At 46.4% G+C, this 17,223-nt stretch overlaps 1 protein-coding gene across 1 annotated transcript in view; it reads left to right on the forward strand.

Moving 5' to 3' along the window:
• The first annotated feature begins 1,057 nt into the window (after positions 1–1,057).
• RICTOR (RPTOR independent companion of MTOR complex 2) overlaps positions 1,058–17,223 on the forward strand; it is a 79,559-nt gene continuing 63,393 nt past the window's right edge. Inside the window, exons 1-2 of the mRNA XM_077281499.1 lie at positions 1,058–1,182; positions 8,984–9,031. Of these exons, the coding sequence (XP_077137614.1) occupies positions 1,134–1,182; positions 8,984–9,031 (97 nt within the window). The 5' untranslated portion in view covers positions 1,058–1,133. The remainder of the gene's footprint in view (positions 1,183–8,983; positions 9,032–17,223) is intronic.

Consider the following 17,223-nt stretch of genomic DNA (forward strand, 5'->3'; position numbering starts at 1 on the left):
GCACTGTTATGGGGGATCTGTGGAGGACGCACTGTTATGGGGGATCTGTGGAGGACGCACTGTTATGGGGGATCTGTGGAGGACGCACTGTTATGGGGGATCTGTGGAGGACGCACTGTTATGGGGATCTGTGGATGACATACTGTTATGGGAGATCTGTGGAGGACGCACTGTTATGGGGGATCTGTGGAGGACGCGCTGTTATGAGAGATCTGTGGAGGACGCACTGTTATGGGAGATCTGCAGAGGACGCACTGTTATGGGGGAATCTGTGGAGGACGCACTGTTATGGGGGATCTGAGGAGGACCGTTATTAATGAAGTTGTATCTATACAGGGCAGGGAGAAGGTCTATTATGCGAACATATAAGTTCCAGCCAATCAGTGATAAGTTCTTCAGTCTCTCTCTTCTTTAGCTCTTCCCATTGGTTGAAGAGACAACGCCAGGAGCCCCGGAGCCGCAGTCAAATTATAGTCTCATTTGATTGGTTGGAGAATTCAAGCTTGCGTCCAATCAGAGAGAAGTTCCTGCATACATTCATTCATTCTGCCCCGCAGCCCCTTTGCTATCTCTCCATTGGTCAGCACGGCATCCAATCTTCATTTACGCAGTAAATGAGTTGCTCTTTGATTGGCTGATGCTGTAACCGCGCCCCTCTCATTATAAGCAGCGGCGTCGCCTGAGGTGACTCATTACCACTTCGTCGTTCACGGCAAGTCACGACTCCGCCTACCTAGATCGGTGTCGCGGTGCACGCTGGGAACTGTGGTCCAACCAGTTCATTTTTTTCCCCTCTCTGCTCTCTTGTGCACAGCTTTATTCATAAGCAAAGAAAACCACAAATAAACAAGAAATAATGTCTTCGTGCAGACTGGAACTTGCCCACAACAAAGATGGCGGCCGCGGACTCTCTATGGACGTATTGTCCTCCCAGGGATCAAAGTCTAGTTTTCCCTTCTGCATTCGCTCTTTTGTTTCTCGTCCACCAAATCACATTCTCTTCCGGTGTAAAATAAAACCCGAACCCTTCTCCGTGACCTCTCGGCGGAATCCCCGCCCTTTGCCCCCTAGCTCGTCTTCTCGCGAGACGGAGCGATGTTTCCGGTGTTGTGAATGTCTCCCCACCGAGGAACATGGCGGCTAGCATCCGCGGCCGCTCCCTCCGGCACCTCAGGATAAGAGGTAACCGGGAAGGGCAGGGGCGGGGGATTCCGGGGCGGGGATGTCGGGGGCTCCGGGATTTCACTGTTGCCGGGAAGACAGAGGCAGTTCTACCCCTCCCCCCCTTTTGCCTTAGTGGTATGTCCCGGTGAGGGGGCGCCGAGGTGAGCGCCCGCCCGTACCATGGCAGTGACAGGGGTGCGCTCCCATTACCCGCTCCCCTCATATTCCGCCACATCTCTTCCACCCCTGTCACCCATTTCTTTACCGGACCACTTATATATTTTACACGCCGCCATTCGCGTTACCGTAAACCGGACTCAAAACCGAGGGTGAGGCGCGGCTGTCCGCCATTGTGAATGCCTTGTGGTAATAACGCCCCATTCTCCGGGTCGCTGCGATCACGGCGTTACCTCACGTGTGAAGGTTTAGTAAAAATAATAAATAGTCGCCATTTTTATTTTCCCACGGTCGGAGCTGAGCGTGACTTTTTTTTTTTTTTTTAAATTTTTTATCTGTTTTCTTTTCCATTTTGATTTTTTTTTCTTTAAAGTGATGATTAATTCTCTATTTTTGTAGATCGGACTTTGGCGGCCGCGATGAGACCAAATATCTTTTTTTTTAATTTTAATTTTTTTTTTAATGTATTTTTGTATTTTTAATTTTTTTAATGGAAAGTGGTGACCACGGCACTCAAGGACTTTAGGGAGGTGCTCAAGTTGGGGATCCAACCCGTAAATGTAGTAAGAAATATACTTGGCACTCAGGAGAAATTTGTAGCAAAGTTCAAAAGTAGATTTTTCAAAAGTAGATTTTTTTATTTTGGTGCATCCAGATCAACATATAAACGTTTTCGGTCTCGACAACTGAGACCTTCATCAGATATAGTTGTAAGAGCTGGAGACCAACAGTAGTGTATGAGGGTTACACACTAGGTGTATAGCCTGGGAACGGGAGCGCAGGGCGCCTGAGACAATGAAGGACAAAGAGAGACGCTTATAGCAGAGCGAGATACTCGCAGGGTAAAGAGCGCTGAGTGATGCTGCTGCCAGGGGCAGTGTGGACACTAGTGTGTAGTGTGTGGAGGTCACACACTGGGTGTCTAGCCTGGGAGCGGGAGCGCAGGGCGCCTGAAACAGTGGAGAGCAAAAGGAGGCGCTTGTAACAGGGCGAGATACTCGCAGGGTGAAGAGCGCTGAGTGATGATGCTGCCAGGGGCCGTGTGGACGCTGCGCTGCTGGGTAGACGCTCCCGGGAGCGTCTACCCAGCAGCGCAGCGTCCACACGGCCCCTGGCAGCATCATCACTCAGCGCTCTTCACCCTGCGAGTATCTCGCCCTGTTACAAGCGCCTCCTTTTGCTCTCCACTGTTTCAGGCGCCCTGCGCTCCCGCTCCCAGGCTAGACACCCAGTGTGTGACCTCCACACACTACACACTAGTGTCCACACTGCCCCTGGCAGCAGCATCACTCAGCGCTCTTTACCCTGCGAGTATCTCGCTCTGCTATAAGCGTCTCTCTTTGTCCTTCATTGTCTCAGGCGCCCTGCGCTCCCGTTCCCAGGCTATACACCTAGTGTGTAACCCTCATACACTACTGTTGGTCTCCAGCTCTTACAACTATATCTGATGAAGGTCTCAGTTGTCGAGACCGAAAACGTTTATATGTTGATCTGGATGCACCAAAATAAAAAAATCTACTTTTGAAAAATCTACTTTTGAACTTTGCTACAAATTTCTCCTGAGTGCCAAGTATATTTCTTACTTTAATTTTTTTAATGCTATAATATAGTATGAAGGGTCGCATTTCTATGTTCAGATGTTGGCGGCGGGCTCGCCTTCATACGTGTGGGTGAGATGGCGACTATCATGGCGATCCATTGACTCCACGATTTCCTCGCAGGGGGCATCAATGGGCACTGAAGGGTGGCGCCGTGTAAGTGTCACGTTGACGGCATGTAAGTGGTTAAACGGCAGCGATCGGAGGCAGCCTGGTTAAGGCCGCGAGGTCTGATCGCAAGCTGCGAGGAGGAGGAGGAGGCCGACGTAAGGCGGTAAAGTCGCAGCTGACATGTCCATAGGCGCGGCGGATCTGTGAGCGGCGACTTTTGACTCTTCAGCTGTTGCAAAACTACAAGTCCCAGCATGACTCGACTTCCTGCAGAACCTTCTCATGAAACAGGAAAAAAAAAATCCACGAGAAAAGCCCACACGTTACTTATTATGCCTGCGGATGAAGGCGGCGCATTAGCTGCAGTGAATGGAGATTATCCTCATGCATCAGATCCCCCTGCAGCAATGGTGTCACATACACCCATGTGCACAGTGATCGGCTGCAGCGGTCACATGGATGTACATGACATCATCACTTCAGTGGAGCCGTAAAGGATGTGCTCACTCTGTGTGTCCGTCCCTCCATCCCTCTATCTATCTACAGTGAAGGAAATAAGTATTTGATCCCTTGCTGATTTTGTAAGTCTCCCCACTGACAAAGACATGAACAGTCTATACTTTTAAGGGTCGGTTAATTTTAACATTGAGAGACAGAATATCAAAAATAAAATCCGGAAAATCACATTGTATAAATTATATAAATATATTTGCATTTTGCAGCGAGAAAAAAGTATTTGATCCCCTACCAACCATTAAGAGTTCTGGCTCCTACAGACAAGTTAGACTCCTAATCCACTCGTTACCTGCATTAAAGACAACTGTCATGGTCACCATTATAAAAGACTCCTGTCCACAGACTCATTCAGTCAGACTCTAACCTTTACAACATGGGCCAAGACCAAAGAGCTTTATAAGGATGTCAGGGACCAGATCATAGACCTGGACAAAGCTGGAATGGGCTACAAAACCATAAGTAAGACGCTGGGTGAGAAGGAGACAACTGTTGGTGCAATAGTAAGAAAATGGAAGAAATACAAAATGACTGTTAATCAACATCGATCTGGGACACCATGCAAAACCTCACCTCGTGGGGTATCCTTGATCATGAGGAAGGTGAGAGATTGGCCTAAAACTACACGGCGGGAAAAAGTTAATGATCTCAAGGCAGCTGGGACCACAGTCACCAAAAAAACCATTGGTAACACATTACGCCGTAAAGGTGTAAAATCCTGCAGTGCCCGCAAGGTCCCCCTGCTCAAGAAGGCACATGTGCGGCCCGTCTGAAGTTTGCCAGTGAACACCTGGATGATTCTGTGTGTGATTGGGAGAAGGTGCTGTGGTCAGATGAGACAGAAAATGAGGTTTTTGGCATTAACTAAACTCGCCATATTTGGAGGAAGATAAATGCTGCCTATAACACAAAGAACACCATCCCTACTGTCAAGCATGGAGGTGGAAACATATTTTGGGGGTGTTTCTCTGCTAAGTGCACAGGACTACTTCACCGCATCAATGGGAGAATGGATGGAGCCATGTACCGTAAAATCCCTAGTGACGACCTCCTTCCCTCCACCAGGACATTAAAAATGGGTCGTGGCGGGGTCTTCCAGCAAGAAAATGACCCAAAACATACAGCCAAGGCAACAAAGGAGTGGCTCAAAAGGAAGTACATTAAGGTCATAGTGGCCTAGCCAGTCTCCAGACCTTAATCCCATAGAAAACTTATGGAGGGAGATGAAGCTCTGAGTTGCCAAGCGACAGCCTCAAAATCTTAATGATTTATAGATGATCTGCAAAGAGGAGTGGAGCAAAATTCCTCCTGACATGTGCGGAGACCTCATCATCAGCTACAAGAAACATCTGACTGCTGAGCTTGCCAACAAGGGTTTTGCCACCAAGTATTAAGTCTTGTTTTTCAGAAGGGATCAAATACTTATTTCTCACTTCAAAATCAAATACATTTATATAATTTATACAATGTGATTTTATTTTTGATATTCTATCTCTCAATGTTAATATTAACCTATGCTTAAAATGATAGACTGTTCGTGTCTTTGTCAGTGGGCAAACTTAAGGTACCTTCACACTAAACGACTTTGCAACGATAACGATAGCGATCCGTGACGTTGCAGCGTCCTGGATAGCGATATCGTTGTGTTTGACACGCAGCAGCGATCAGGATCCCGCCGTGATATCGCTGGTCGTTGCTGAAAGTACAGACCTTTATTTGGTCGTCAGATCGGCGTGTATCGTCGTGTTTGACAGCAAAAGCAACGATGCCAGCGATGTTTTACAATGGTAACCAGGGTAAATATCGGGTTACTAAGCGCAGGGCCGCTCTTAGTAACCCGATATTTACCTTGGTTACCATTGTAAATGTAAAAAATACCAGTACATACTCACCTTCTGATGTCCGTCAGGTCCTCCGGCGTCCGCGCTGCTGCTCAGAGCTTCCTGCACTGACTGTGTCAGTGCCGGCCGTAAAGCAGAGCACAGCGGTGACGTCACCGCTGTGCTCTGCTTTTACTTTACGGCCGGCCGGCGCTCACAGTCAGTGCGGGAAGCAGACGGCCAGGGACCTGACGGACATCAGAAGGTGAGTATGTAGTGGTTTTTTTTTTACATTTACACTGGTAACCAGGGTAAACATCAGGTTACCAAGCACGGCCCTGCGCTTAGTAACCCGATGTTTACCCTGGTTACCCGGGGCCTCGTTGGTCGCTGGAGAGCGGTCTGTGTGACAGCTCTCCAGCGACCACACAGTGACGCTGCAGCGATCAGCATCGTTGTCGATATCGCTGCAGCGTCGCTTAATGTGACGGTACCTTTACAAAATCAGCAAGGGATCAAATACTTATTTCCCCCACTGTATCCTTCCATCCCTGTATATCTATTATCTATCTCCATAGTTTGATATCACCCCTGGAGGTTGTCCCTGCACTTTCCCAGATTCCAGAAGGGCGTATAATGCAGGGGCTGCCGCTCAGGGGTCCGGTGCAGCGGGGTCCCATCCTCCATGTCATGGCCCCAGCAGCACTACGCTGATATCTCGGTTCTGCATTGTTTTTCTCCAGGCCCCTGAATCAGAGATTCGTCATGGTGGTGGGGGGGGGATCAGCGTCTCATCCTTCCAGCAATGTGAGGACTGTGTCACATCAAAACATGTTTGTGGTGGAAGAGGAGAAGGCCGGGAGCGGCGATAACCTCAGAACACTGCCCCCTAGTGACAGCTGCGCAGACATGGCTCCGGAGCTGATGTGTATGGAGGGGAGGGCCCGGGGCCCCTGTTAGGACAGTGCAATATATATATAGTCGCTCTCGTCATACGCAGCCGTCTGCACATAGGGAATGAAGGGCGCCCCCAGCTGCATGTCCCTGCGCATTGGTCCAGGAATGTATTTGGTTTACAGCAGCAGTAAAGTGAGTGACATTTCTGACATCTCCTGCAATCGCTGCTTATTTTTTTTTTTTCTTTCTGGATTTGAACCATTATTTTATCCAAATCTGCAGCACGTCGGTTCTTTCAGCGTCTTTGCAGCGTTTTTACCCATTCATATAAATGCAATGCAAAAAGGCCTTTATTGCTGCAGAAAATCAGCGGCGTGTCCGTCCCTGGCTGCAGATCTCTCCGTTGTGCTGCTCACATACGGAGCGACGTTTGCTGCTGCAGATGTGGACGTGTATGAGAGCTCTCCTCGGGGTTTGCTGCTCACACAGGGAGTTTTTTTTTTACCTACATATTTTACAAGCAGGTTTTGTTGCAGCTTTTCCATTGCAAAGGGCATCATTTGCAAATCTTTTGCACAATTTCTGCTATTTAGCCACAAAGTAAAAAATATGCAGAAAATTTGCAACCTGGACAAAATCATAAGATTTCTCCATCTGAATTTTCTGCCATTTGTACCCCCATCTGCTGTGGGTGTAACCCCCCGACAAAGCTCTGGGACAAAATATTATTGGGAAGGAAATAAGAAACACCTTTTTTTTTAGCACCGCAAAGGGATAAATCACGTGATAAGTTGTACTGTACCATTACGGGAAACACAAACTTTTTTTCATTGAACTTTTTACTTTCAATTTTGTTTTTGTAGCCCCTCTACAGGTCTTTTGATCTTGTGATCGTTCAATTTTTGTATAGAATTTACAGTCATCACGTTCCTGTTATGATTTAAAAGGCTACAACCCATCATTAAAATGTTGTGGTCCAACCCCCCAATCTCCAAAACGGGGCTCTGACATGTCCTTTCGGCCAGTATTAAATGAGATGAATGTAATTAATGTAGAGTAATGTGACCGGCGTCAGTTATCTCCAGATTGTGAACAGTTACACAAGTTGAGGATGAAATGATCTCTAAAAGGCCTAAAGTTACAGATGATAAATGTCCTTTGTGTTTTAGGCAAAAAATATATATATTTTCATCTTTTGCATTCAAAGAAAATGGCCTGATGCAAAAGTTTGGGCACTGTCCATGGTTAGTACCTAATAGCACCGCCTGTTGAAAGTATCACAGCTTGTAAACACTTTTTATAGCCAGACAGGAGTCTTTCATTTTTGAGGGATTTTCCTCCATTCTTCCTTGGAGAATACCTCCAGTTCTGTGAGTTTCCTGGGGCGTCTTATATCCTCTGCTATTTTGAGGTCTAGCCACAATGATGCTCAGATCAGGGGACTGTGAGGGCCATTGTAAAACCTTCATCTTGCGCCTTTGAGGTCGTCTATTGTGGATTGTGACTTGTGTTTAGGATCATTATCCATTTGTAGAAGCCATCCTCTTCCTTCTCTTCACTTTTAGCTTTTTTTTTTGCAGATGGTGTTATGTTTGCATCAAGAATTTGTTGACATTTCATTGAATTCATTCTTCCCTCTAACCATGAAATGTTCCCCGTGCCACTGGCTGCAACACAGCCCCAAGCATGATTGATCCTCCCCCATGTTTAATGGTTGGCGAGATGTTCTTTTCCTGAAATTCTGTGCCCTTTTTTCTCTACACATACCTTTTAATAATTGTGGCAAAAGGGGTGTATTTTATCCTCATCAGGTCACAGGACTTGTTTCCCAAATGTGTCAGGCTTGTTTAGATTTCCTTTGAATTTTATGGTGAGGACGCAGGAGAGGTTTTCTTCTGAAGACTTCCATGAAGCCATACTTGTGCAGGTGTCTCTGAATAGTAGAACAATGTACCAGAACTCCAGAGTCTGATAAATCTTTCTGAAGACATTTTGCAGTCAAGTAGGGGTTCTGATTTGCCTCTCTAGCAATCCTACTAGCAGCTCTCACTGAAATTTTGCTTGGTCTTCCATACCTTATCTTGACCTCCACTGTTTCTGTTAAGGCCATTTCTTAATTACATTTCTAACTAAAGAAAGGGCGACTTGAAAACACTTTGCTATCTTCTTATAACCTTCTCCTGCTTTGTGGGCCTTCACCATTTTCATTTTCAGAGTGCTCGGCAGCTGCTTAGAAGAACCCATGGCTGCAGTTTTTTTTGACACAAGGTTAGAGGAGGCTGGGTTTTTATAAAGCTGGGAAATTTTCATCACCTGGCCTTTCCTACCAATGATGGAGAACAAGCCATAATCCTAACAGGCTAATTAAGGTCTGAGACCTTGGTCAAAGTTATCTGAGCACACAAATCTCCAAGGGTGCCCACACTTTTGCTTTAGCCCATTTTCCTTTTTGTTATTTTTAAAATGTATTGTTTTGGCCTAAAATACAAAGGACATGTGTAATCGGTAACATTAGGCCTTTTAGAGATCGTTTCATCTTCAGCTTGCTTAACTGTTCACAATAACAGAAATTTTGACCAGGGGTGCCCAAACTTTTACCTGTAGAAAGCTGGTGGTGCAGGTCACTGTTTCGCCATGGTAGACCAGAGGCTGATATCTGAGCCAGCAGGTAGCATTCTGTAATTATCCGTGTTTTCTTTTTAGGTCGGAATGACAGCGGGGAGGAGAACGTCCCGATAGATCTCAGCAGAGGTAAGAGATCCGACCCTGATGCCATCATTAATGTTGTATCCGCTGTGTAATATCGCTAATTACAGGCCGATCTTCATTTCACATCCTCCTTAGACAGTGACCTAAGTAATGGTACTGTGAGTGCAGCACACGAGGCTCAGGACGTATCCAAGTTATAATGCTCAGCCAGACTTAAAGGGCTCGGCCAGGACTTGATATAACTCGGCCAGACCCGGGGAATGGCTGACCATCTAATATGTATAGGGGTCTCCCAACTCTTCCCCAGCAGGTGAAGGGAGAAAAAGATCCAACCGGTTGATTTTTAGCAGCTGATCCTTTTTTCCCACCTAGCAACACAAACAGCTACCAAACGAGGGAGGACGGAGGGGTCCAGCGGGAAGGGGGAGAACGGAGGGGTCCAGTGGGAAGTGGGAGAACGGAGGGGTCCAGCGGGAAGGAGTAGGATGGAGGGGTCCAGCGGGGAGGACGGAGGGGTCTAGTGGGAAGGGGGAGAACGGAGGGGTCCAGCGGGAAGGGGGAGAACGGAGGGGTCCAGCGGGAAGGGGGAGAACGGAGGGGTCCAGCGGGAAGGAGTAGGATGGAGGGGTCCAGCGGGGAGGACGGAGGTAGCTAGCGGGAAGGGGGAGAACGAAGGGGTCTAGCGGGAAGGGGGAGAACGGAGGGGTCCAGCGGGAAGGGGGAGAACGGAGGGGTCCAGCGGGGAGGGAGAGGATGGAGGGGTCCAGCGGGGAGGACGGAGGGGTCTAGCGGGAAGGGGGAGGATGGAGGGGTCCAGCGGGAAGGAGTAGGACGGATCGGTCCAGCGGGAAGGAGTAGGACGGAGGGGCCCAGCAGGAAGGGAGAGGACGGAGGGGTCCAGCGGCAAGGGGAAGGACGGAGGGGCCCAGCGGGGAGGACGGAGGGGTCTGGAAGGTGAAGGGGTGTGAATGGAGGATGGAAGAGTCTGGTTCCGGTGCTCACATAGAGAACATAGTATCACTGTCAGACAAGGGCGAGCTGGAGACAGATGTTAGCTGAAAGGTGACAATGAAATGTGTATGGGGTCTTTAGGTTAGATTATTAATTATCAGATTAATGGGGGTCTGACACCTGGCACCTCCATTGATCAGCTGTTATCACCAGTCAGCTCCAATTGAAGCGAATGTGATCGGAGCTGCAGTAAGAGATCGGCGTGTACAGAGCTGTTGGCGTCATCCACTGTTTACTCCCAGCCCCCCGGCTGATCGGTGGGGTGCCGGGTGTCAGACCCCCACTGGCTTGATACAGGGAATCAGAATCAAAGCTTCTATACAAATTGGTGAATGACGTGAGGCCGGGGCGCGGTGTAAGATCAGCTCCCCATGTTATCATTTCTTCTCTGTGTTCAGTCCGGCGCACGGAGAAGTCCGGGCCGGTACCCGGCCGTATGTGATCTGCCACCTAGAAGTGATCCAGCGCTGTAAGAGCTTCTGTATTTTAGTTTACTTGCGGCAGATTTCTTACAGAAAGTTGTAGGATTTGAGCAGGCGTGGTGTCCGCACAGGCGTGTCCGCATAGGCGTGGTGTTTGGGCAGGCGTGTCCACCCAGGCATGGTGTTTGCCCAGGCGTGGTGTCCGCCCAGGCATGGTGTCCGCCCAGGCGTGGTGTCCGCCCAGGCGTGGTGTCCGCCCAGGCGTGGTGTCGGCACAGGCGTGGTGTCGGCACAGGCGTGGTGTCGGCACAGGCGTGGTGTCGGCACAGGCGTGGTGTCGGCACAGGCGTGGTGTCGGCACAGGCGTGGTGTCGGCACAGGCGTGGTGTCGGCACAGGCGTGGTGTCGGCACAGGCGGTGTTTTCTCTGTAAGGTGTCCGAAAGTCAGATGAATTTGAAAAGTCAGGGAAATTTCTGCAGCGCCTCTTCTTCATGTGAGCCGCCCTCAGGCCGTGTACACACTCGTGAGATCCAGGGGATTTTCCTTCCAGTTATGCAGAACACAGATTTAATGAGATTCCAACAAAATCCGGTCATCCGCCGAGAGTTTTTTTTTTTTTTTTTCTTTTCCATGTTTTTGCTCTGTCATTTTTATCTCTCCCTTCCTCCAAGACATACCATTTTTTTTTTCCATTTGACCTGTTACTTGCAGGACAAGTTGAGCTCTGCTCACACGTTCAGTATTTTACATCAGTATTTGTAGCCAAAATCAGGAGTGGGTGATAAATACAGAAGTGGTGACGGGTTTCTATTTTAAATAGACCCGCTGCAGTCTGGAAAGATGCGCCTTATGTCCGTCTCCGCGGGCGTCTCTGGACACATAGTGGAGATGGGATTTCTTGAAATCGCACCCACTATGCTGTAACACCTGGCCGCTGCGCAGCGTTTACTGACCGCGTGCACCTATCCTTATAGTTTGGGATGGCGCCATTCATTTTACCATATAATGTACTGAAAAATGGGGAAAGATTGGGGTGAAATGATGAGAAAAAAAATTCCCACCATTGCTTCTGGTCTTTGGTTTTTACAGTGTTCGTTTGGTGATAAAATAACCCGACAATGTGATTCTCCAGGTCGGTACGATTATGGAGTTATCAAACTTGTTTTTTGTGTTTTTTCTTGTGGTACAAAATAAATATTATTTTTATTTGTGTCTTTATTTTCTGTGACCCATAACGTTTTTTATTCTGGAGCCATGCGAGGTCTTGTTTTTTGTGTGCCGAGCTGTATTTTTTAATATTGCCATTTCGAGGTATCAAGAAAGTTTCAGTCACTTTTTATTGCATTTTTAGAGGGCGATGCAATGACCAGAAAACTGAAATGCTGTTTTTTTTGTTTGTTTGTTTGTTTTTTTCCAATTTATAGATTTCACTTTAGAAGTTAAACAATTTTATACTTTGTGTGGACTTTTACTGGGCATGTTGTCAATCAGATGAGGCATGTCTCACCGAAATCTGATCCCAGGTCTCTTCTACGCTCTTGTAGACGTTATATGATGGTGGACACAGTGTTCTGCCATGCTCTGTGAGTCACAGATAATAATTATGGTCATTCGAGTCACAATATAATATAGTCATATTAAAGCAACCAGCAATATCACAGTCAGTATTTAATAAACAGTACCTAACGTATGAAACAAAAATAAAGGAGTGTCAAAAACCTGTCTGGGCCCTGCTGGAAGTACCCCGACGCGCGTTTGCTTCTTCCGAGGAATAATGCCTGATACATGATTTAATTATGACTTGAATAGACTAATATGAAAAAAAAATTACTATCTTTTTGCACCCCCATGATACCTTCTGGACTGTGTAGCATATGAATTGAGCACTTTTGCCAGTCTAATGAAATCTGATGACAATTGATTAACTTTAGGGAGATTTTTTTTTTTTTAGATACCTTTTTTTGTGTGGTCCCTGTTTCTGTCTGACATCTTTGTTTTTCTAAATATGTTCTTAATGAATTTTTTATATAATTATAATTAATAAAAATTGAGTATACCTGTGTAGAGGTGCAGCACGCCTTCTTTGTATGTATACAGCTGTTTCTTCAACTGTTCCACAAGTGTTCGATTGGGATGAGGTCTGGGGACTGTGGGACAATCCAGCTCCTCTACTTCATTGTCATTGACCCATTTATTCCCCAGTCTTGACAGCTTTGTGTTGTTATCCTGCTGGAACACTATGTTGTCTTTTTCATACCCATAGTACTTAGTGTACAGAGTAACTCATCTTGTAGGATACTCATATATATCTCAGCATTGAAACCACCATTAAATGGCAAATGGTCCTTCAAGTTAGATGGTTTCCTCTGGTGAACGGCAATCTTCAAGTCTGACCACAGATTCTCCATTGGATTAAGGTCTGGGCTTTGACTAGGCCACTCCAAAACATTTACATGTTTCCGCTTAGACCACTCGAGTGTTGCTTTAGCAGTATGCTTTGGGTTATTGTCTTGTTGGAAGGTGAACCTCCAGCCCAGTCTCAAATCACTGACATACTGAAACTGGTTTTGCTCAAGAATATCCCTGTATTTCGCACCATCCATCTTCCCCTCGACTCGGACCATTTTTTCTTTCCCTTCTGCCGACAAACATCACTACTGCATGATGCTGCCACCACCATGTTTCACTGTGGGGATGGTGTTCTTGGGGTGATGAGCTTTGTTGGTTTGCCGCCAGATACAGCATTTACCTTGGTGGCCAAAAACTTTAATTTTGGTTGGATCTTATCACAGCACCTTCCTCCGTACATTTAGGGAGTCTCCCACATGTCTTTTGGCAAACTCAAAACGAGCCTTACAATTTTTGTGTGTAAGGAAAGTCTTTTTTTATGCCCACTCTTCCATAAAGGCCACGTCTATGGAGTGTACGGCTTATCATGGTCGTATGGACAGATACTCCAGTCTCTGCTTGGGAGCTCTGCAGCACCTCCAGGGTTATCTTTGGTCTTTGTGCTGCCTCTCTGATTATTGCCCTCGTTGCCCAGGCTGAGATCTTTGGTGGGTGGCCCTCTCTTGGCAGGTTTGTTATGGTGCCATGTTCTTTCCATTTGATAATAATAGATTTGATGGTGCTCCAAGAGATCATCAGAGGTTGGGATATTTTTTTTATAACCCAATCCTGACTTGTACTTCTCAACAGCTTTGTCCCTGACTTGTTTGGCGATTTCCTTGGTCTTCATGGTGGTTTTGGAGATCTCTTTGGTCTTCATGGTGGTATTTGGAGATCTCCTTGGTCTTCATGGTGGTATTTTGAGATCTCCTTGGCCTTCGTGGTGGTGTTTGGAGATCTCCTTGGCCTTCGTGGTGGTGTTTGGAAATCTCCTTGGTCTTCGTGGTGGTGTTTGGAGATCTCCTTGGTCTTCATTGTGGTATTTGGAGATCTCCATGGTCTTTATGGTGGTGTTTGGTTAGTGGTGCTTCTTGTTAATGGTGTCGCAGCCTCTGTGGCCTTTCAGAAAAGGTAAAGTGTATATACTGACAGACATGTGACACTTAGATTACACAGATTACACTGAGGGGGACGTCCTGTCACAAAGCATGGGACTTATGAAGGGAATTGCTTGCACCAGAAATTTTAGGAGCTTCGTAGCAAAAGGGGTGAATACATATGCACATGCCAATTTTTAGTTATTTGATCCCATAAATTTAATTTAGGCCTATATTTTTCTCACTTCACCAACTCAGACAATTTAGTGCTGATGCATCACACACAAATCGGATTAGAAAAATATCTACACACGTTGTAATGTCACACAATAGGTAAAAAGTCAAGGGGGTGAATACTTTTGGAAGCCACTGGATCAAAGTGAAGTACGAGAAAGTATCCAAAATACAGCATTTTCATTTAAATAGAACGCCAAAAATCTTGGTGTCTCCTACGTGATATGTGTTTATATACAGCAGTCTCGGGGTCTCCTATGTGATGTGTGTGTATATACAGCAGTCTCGGGGAATCCTATGTAATGTGTGTGTATACAGCAGTCTCGGGGTCTCCTATATGATGTGTGTGCATATACAGCAGTTTCGGGGAATTCTATGTGATATATATGTGTGCCGGGAATGATGGTATAAATATTTGAATGGCCCTTGGCAGAATGTCTCCCTACCCCCTGGTCTAGTGAATGTTGGCAATGGGAACGTTAAGGTAAACATCTGGAAAAGCCCCCGCTGTATGCAGTACATGTGCTGCACAGACGCAGTATGTACCTGGCTTGACCTCTGCTACATGTGGTGCAGTTTATGCCCGGAGCGATGCTATTTAGGGATTTTCATGTCCTATTACAGAGATATTCCCCGGGGAGAGCATCGGCTGCACATCTCACTGGGAAATGCAATTAACAAATCCACAGGAAAAAAAAAAACCCAAAAAACTACAACATGTACAGATACAGAGCTGATCATCACCAGTATATCAGGAAAGCCTTCCTAACGTGAATGGTAGTGTGCACAAGCCCCTTGTATCAGCACCGGAGGGGACATGCAGATCTCCAGTAATGGGGTCTTTTCTTTTTTTTTGTAACTTGTTATACAATGTAATCATTGTACAGTAGGAGGAGGTGAGCTGTGACATCACCTATTGTGAATGGTGGATCCTATGTTATATACTGTATATAGAGGTGTTATCCGTCATTGTACAGGAGGAGGAGGTGAGCTGTGACATCACCTATTGTGAATGGTGGATCCTATGTTATATACTGTATATAGAGGTGTTATCCGTCATTGTACAGGAGGAGGAGGTGAGCTGTGACATCACCTATTGTGAATGGTGGATTCTGTTATCTACTGTATATAGAGGTGTTATCAGTCATTGTACCGGAGGAGGAGGTGAGCTGTGACATCACCTATTGTGAATGGTGGATCCTGTGTTATCTACTGTATATAGAGGTGTTATCAGTCATTGTACAGGAGGAGGTGAGCTGTGACATCACCTATTGTGAATGGTGGATCCTGTGTTATCTACTGTATATAGAGGTGTTATCAGTCATTGTACAGGAGGAGGAGGTGAGCTGTGATATCACCTATTGTGAATGGTGGATCCTGTGTTATCTACTGTATATAGAGGTGTTATCAGTCATTGTACAGGAGGAGGAGGTGAGCTGTGACATCACCTATTGTGAATGGTGGATCCTGTGTTATCTACTGTATATAGAGGTGTTATCAGTCATTGTACCGGAGGAGGAGGTGAGCTGTGACATCACCTATTGTGAATGGTGGATCCTGTGTTATCTACTGTATATAGAGGTGTTATCAGTCATTGTACAGGAGGAGGTGAGCTGTGACATCACCTATTGTGAATGGTGGATCCTGTGTTATCTACTGTATATAGAGGTGTTATCAGTCATTGTACAGGAGGAGGAGGTGAGCTGTGATATCACCTATTGTGAATGGTGGATCCTGTGTTATCTACTGTATATAGAGGTGTTATCAGTCATTGTACCGGAGGAGGAGGTATCATACTTGTTTGGTATGTGCGTAATTGTACTGCCCTGTAGAATCATATTACCAGGTCAGTTTTTCTGTGTAATGAACATGGTAAATAATAAAAAAAAATATATTTTTTTTTTTGCGGAATTGCATTTTTTGTTATTGCTTTTTTTCCGCAATTGGAATTTATTTCCGACTTTCCACTATATAGATGGGGGCAGCGTGCATCAGCTGTCAGGTTCCCAATAATAATAATTACCGTAATAGCCTTGTAGAAGCCGTGCAAATCAGGGGAATGTTTTCCGGAGGTGTCGACATAAATGGGGGTCGCTCCTGCAGCAGCCACGCGCCTTACGGCATTTGTGATTGCAATTTTCATTGCAACATGAGAGAATAGCATCAAAGGTGGAGGGAAATTAGGGGGCATGCGTGTTTTTTTTTTTTTTTTTTGTGTGCCCTACGTTTGGTGTTCCTTCTGTCTCCTCTTCAGGATCACCCTGCTCCCCTGCTTCCTTTCTGCATGGGTTTAATGCGCTCATGCTTGATTGACAGTTCGACCCTGCAGCGTGGATCACCTACACGCGCCCCCCCCCCCTCAGGAATCTTTGACAAAAATGCGATAATAGTCATCACTTGGGCGATTCTGTGGCGTGCGGGTTGTCCTCCTCGCTTCTGTTACCTGCCTCGTGTGGCCCGGGCTTCGGCTCCTCTCCAGGAGTGGCCCCCGTCATGTAGTCCTCGTCGCATTGAGGTTTTGTTATGTGGCTGCTCCTCATTTGCATTAGTGACTAAGAAATGTCGTTCTTAGAAATCTTCTCGGAGGATTCGCAGCCCCTCGGCGTCTTTGGGGCTGCAGCACTAAATGGGGTTTTGCTATTTTAGGTTCCTACGGTTGATGTGACTTTGTGCGGCTCTGCAAGGTTCGTTGTGCAGTGTCCCACTGGAAATAGGCAGGGGGTATACATATATACCCCCTGCACAGCTATGCTGGCGAACCAGGTCTTTGTAATATCTGAAAGTTTCCGTCTCTGATCGGATCGTGTTTTCTGCTTTTATTATGTGTCTGTGTCCTCTGTTTCCTGCCCTGCGAGCACCGGGTTCATTTTACCCCAGACACTAAAGGGCTGACTGGACCCCTACAAATAATAATGTGCCTTGTTGGGATTCACTGTGTGTATCGGCAAGGATCGCACAATATCTAATGTTGTCGTCAAAAGACTTCAACAGTACTCAAGTCTCAGGCTCTTTTCACAAGTCCAGTTCTTATTTCCATTTTTGGGTCCAGTAAAGTTACAGTTCAGGACGCATTTTTTTTAA

Source organism: Ranitomeya variabilis, chromosome 1 (assembly GCF_051348905.1).
Source record: "Ranitomeya variabilis isolate aRanVar5 chromosome 1, aRanVar5.hap1, whole genome shotgun sequence".
Classification (NCBI taxonomy): Eukaryota; Metazoa; Chordata; class Amphibia; order Anura; family Dendrobatidae; genus Ranitomeya; species Ranitomeya variabilis.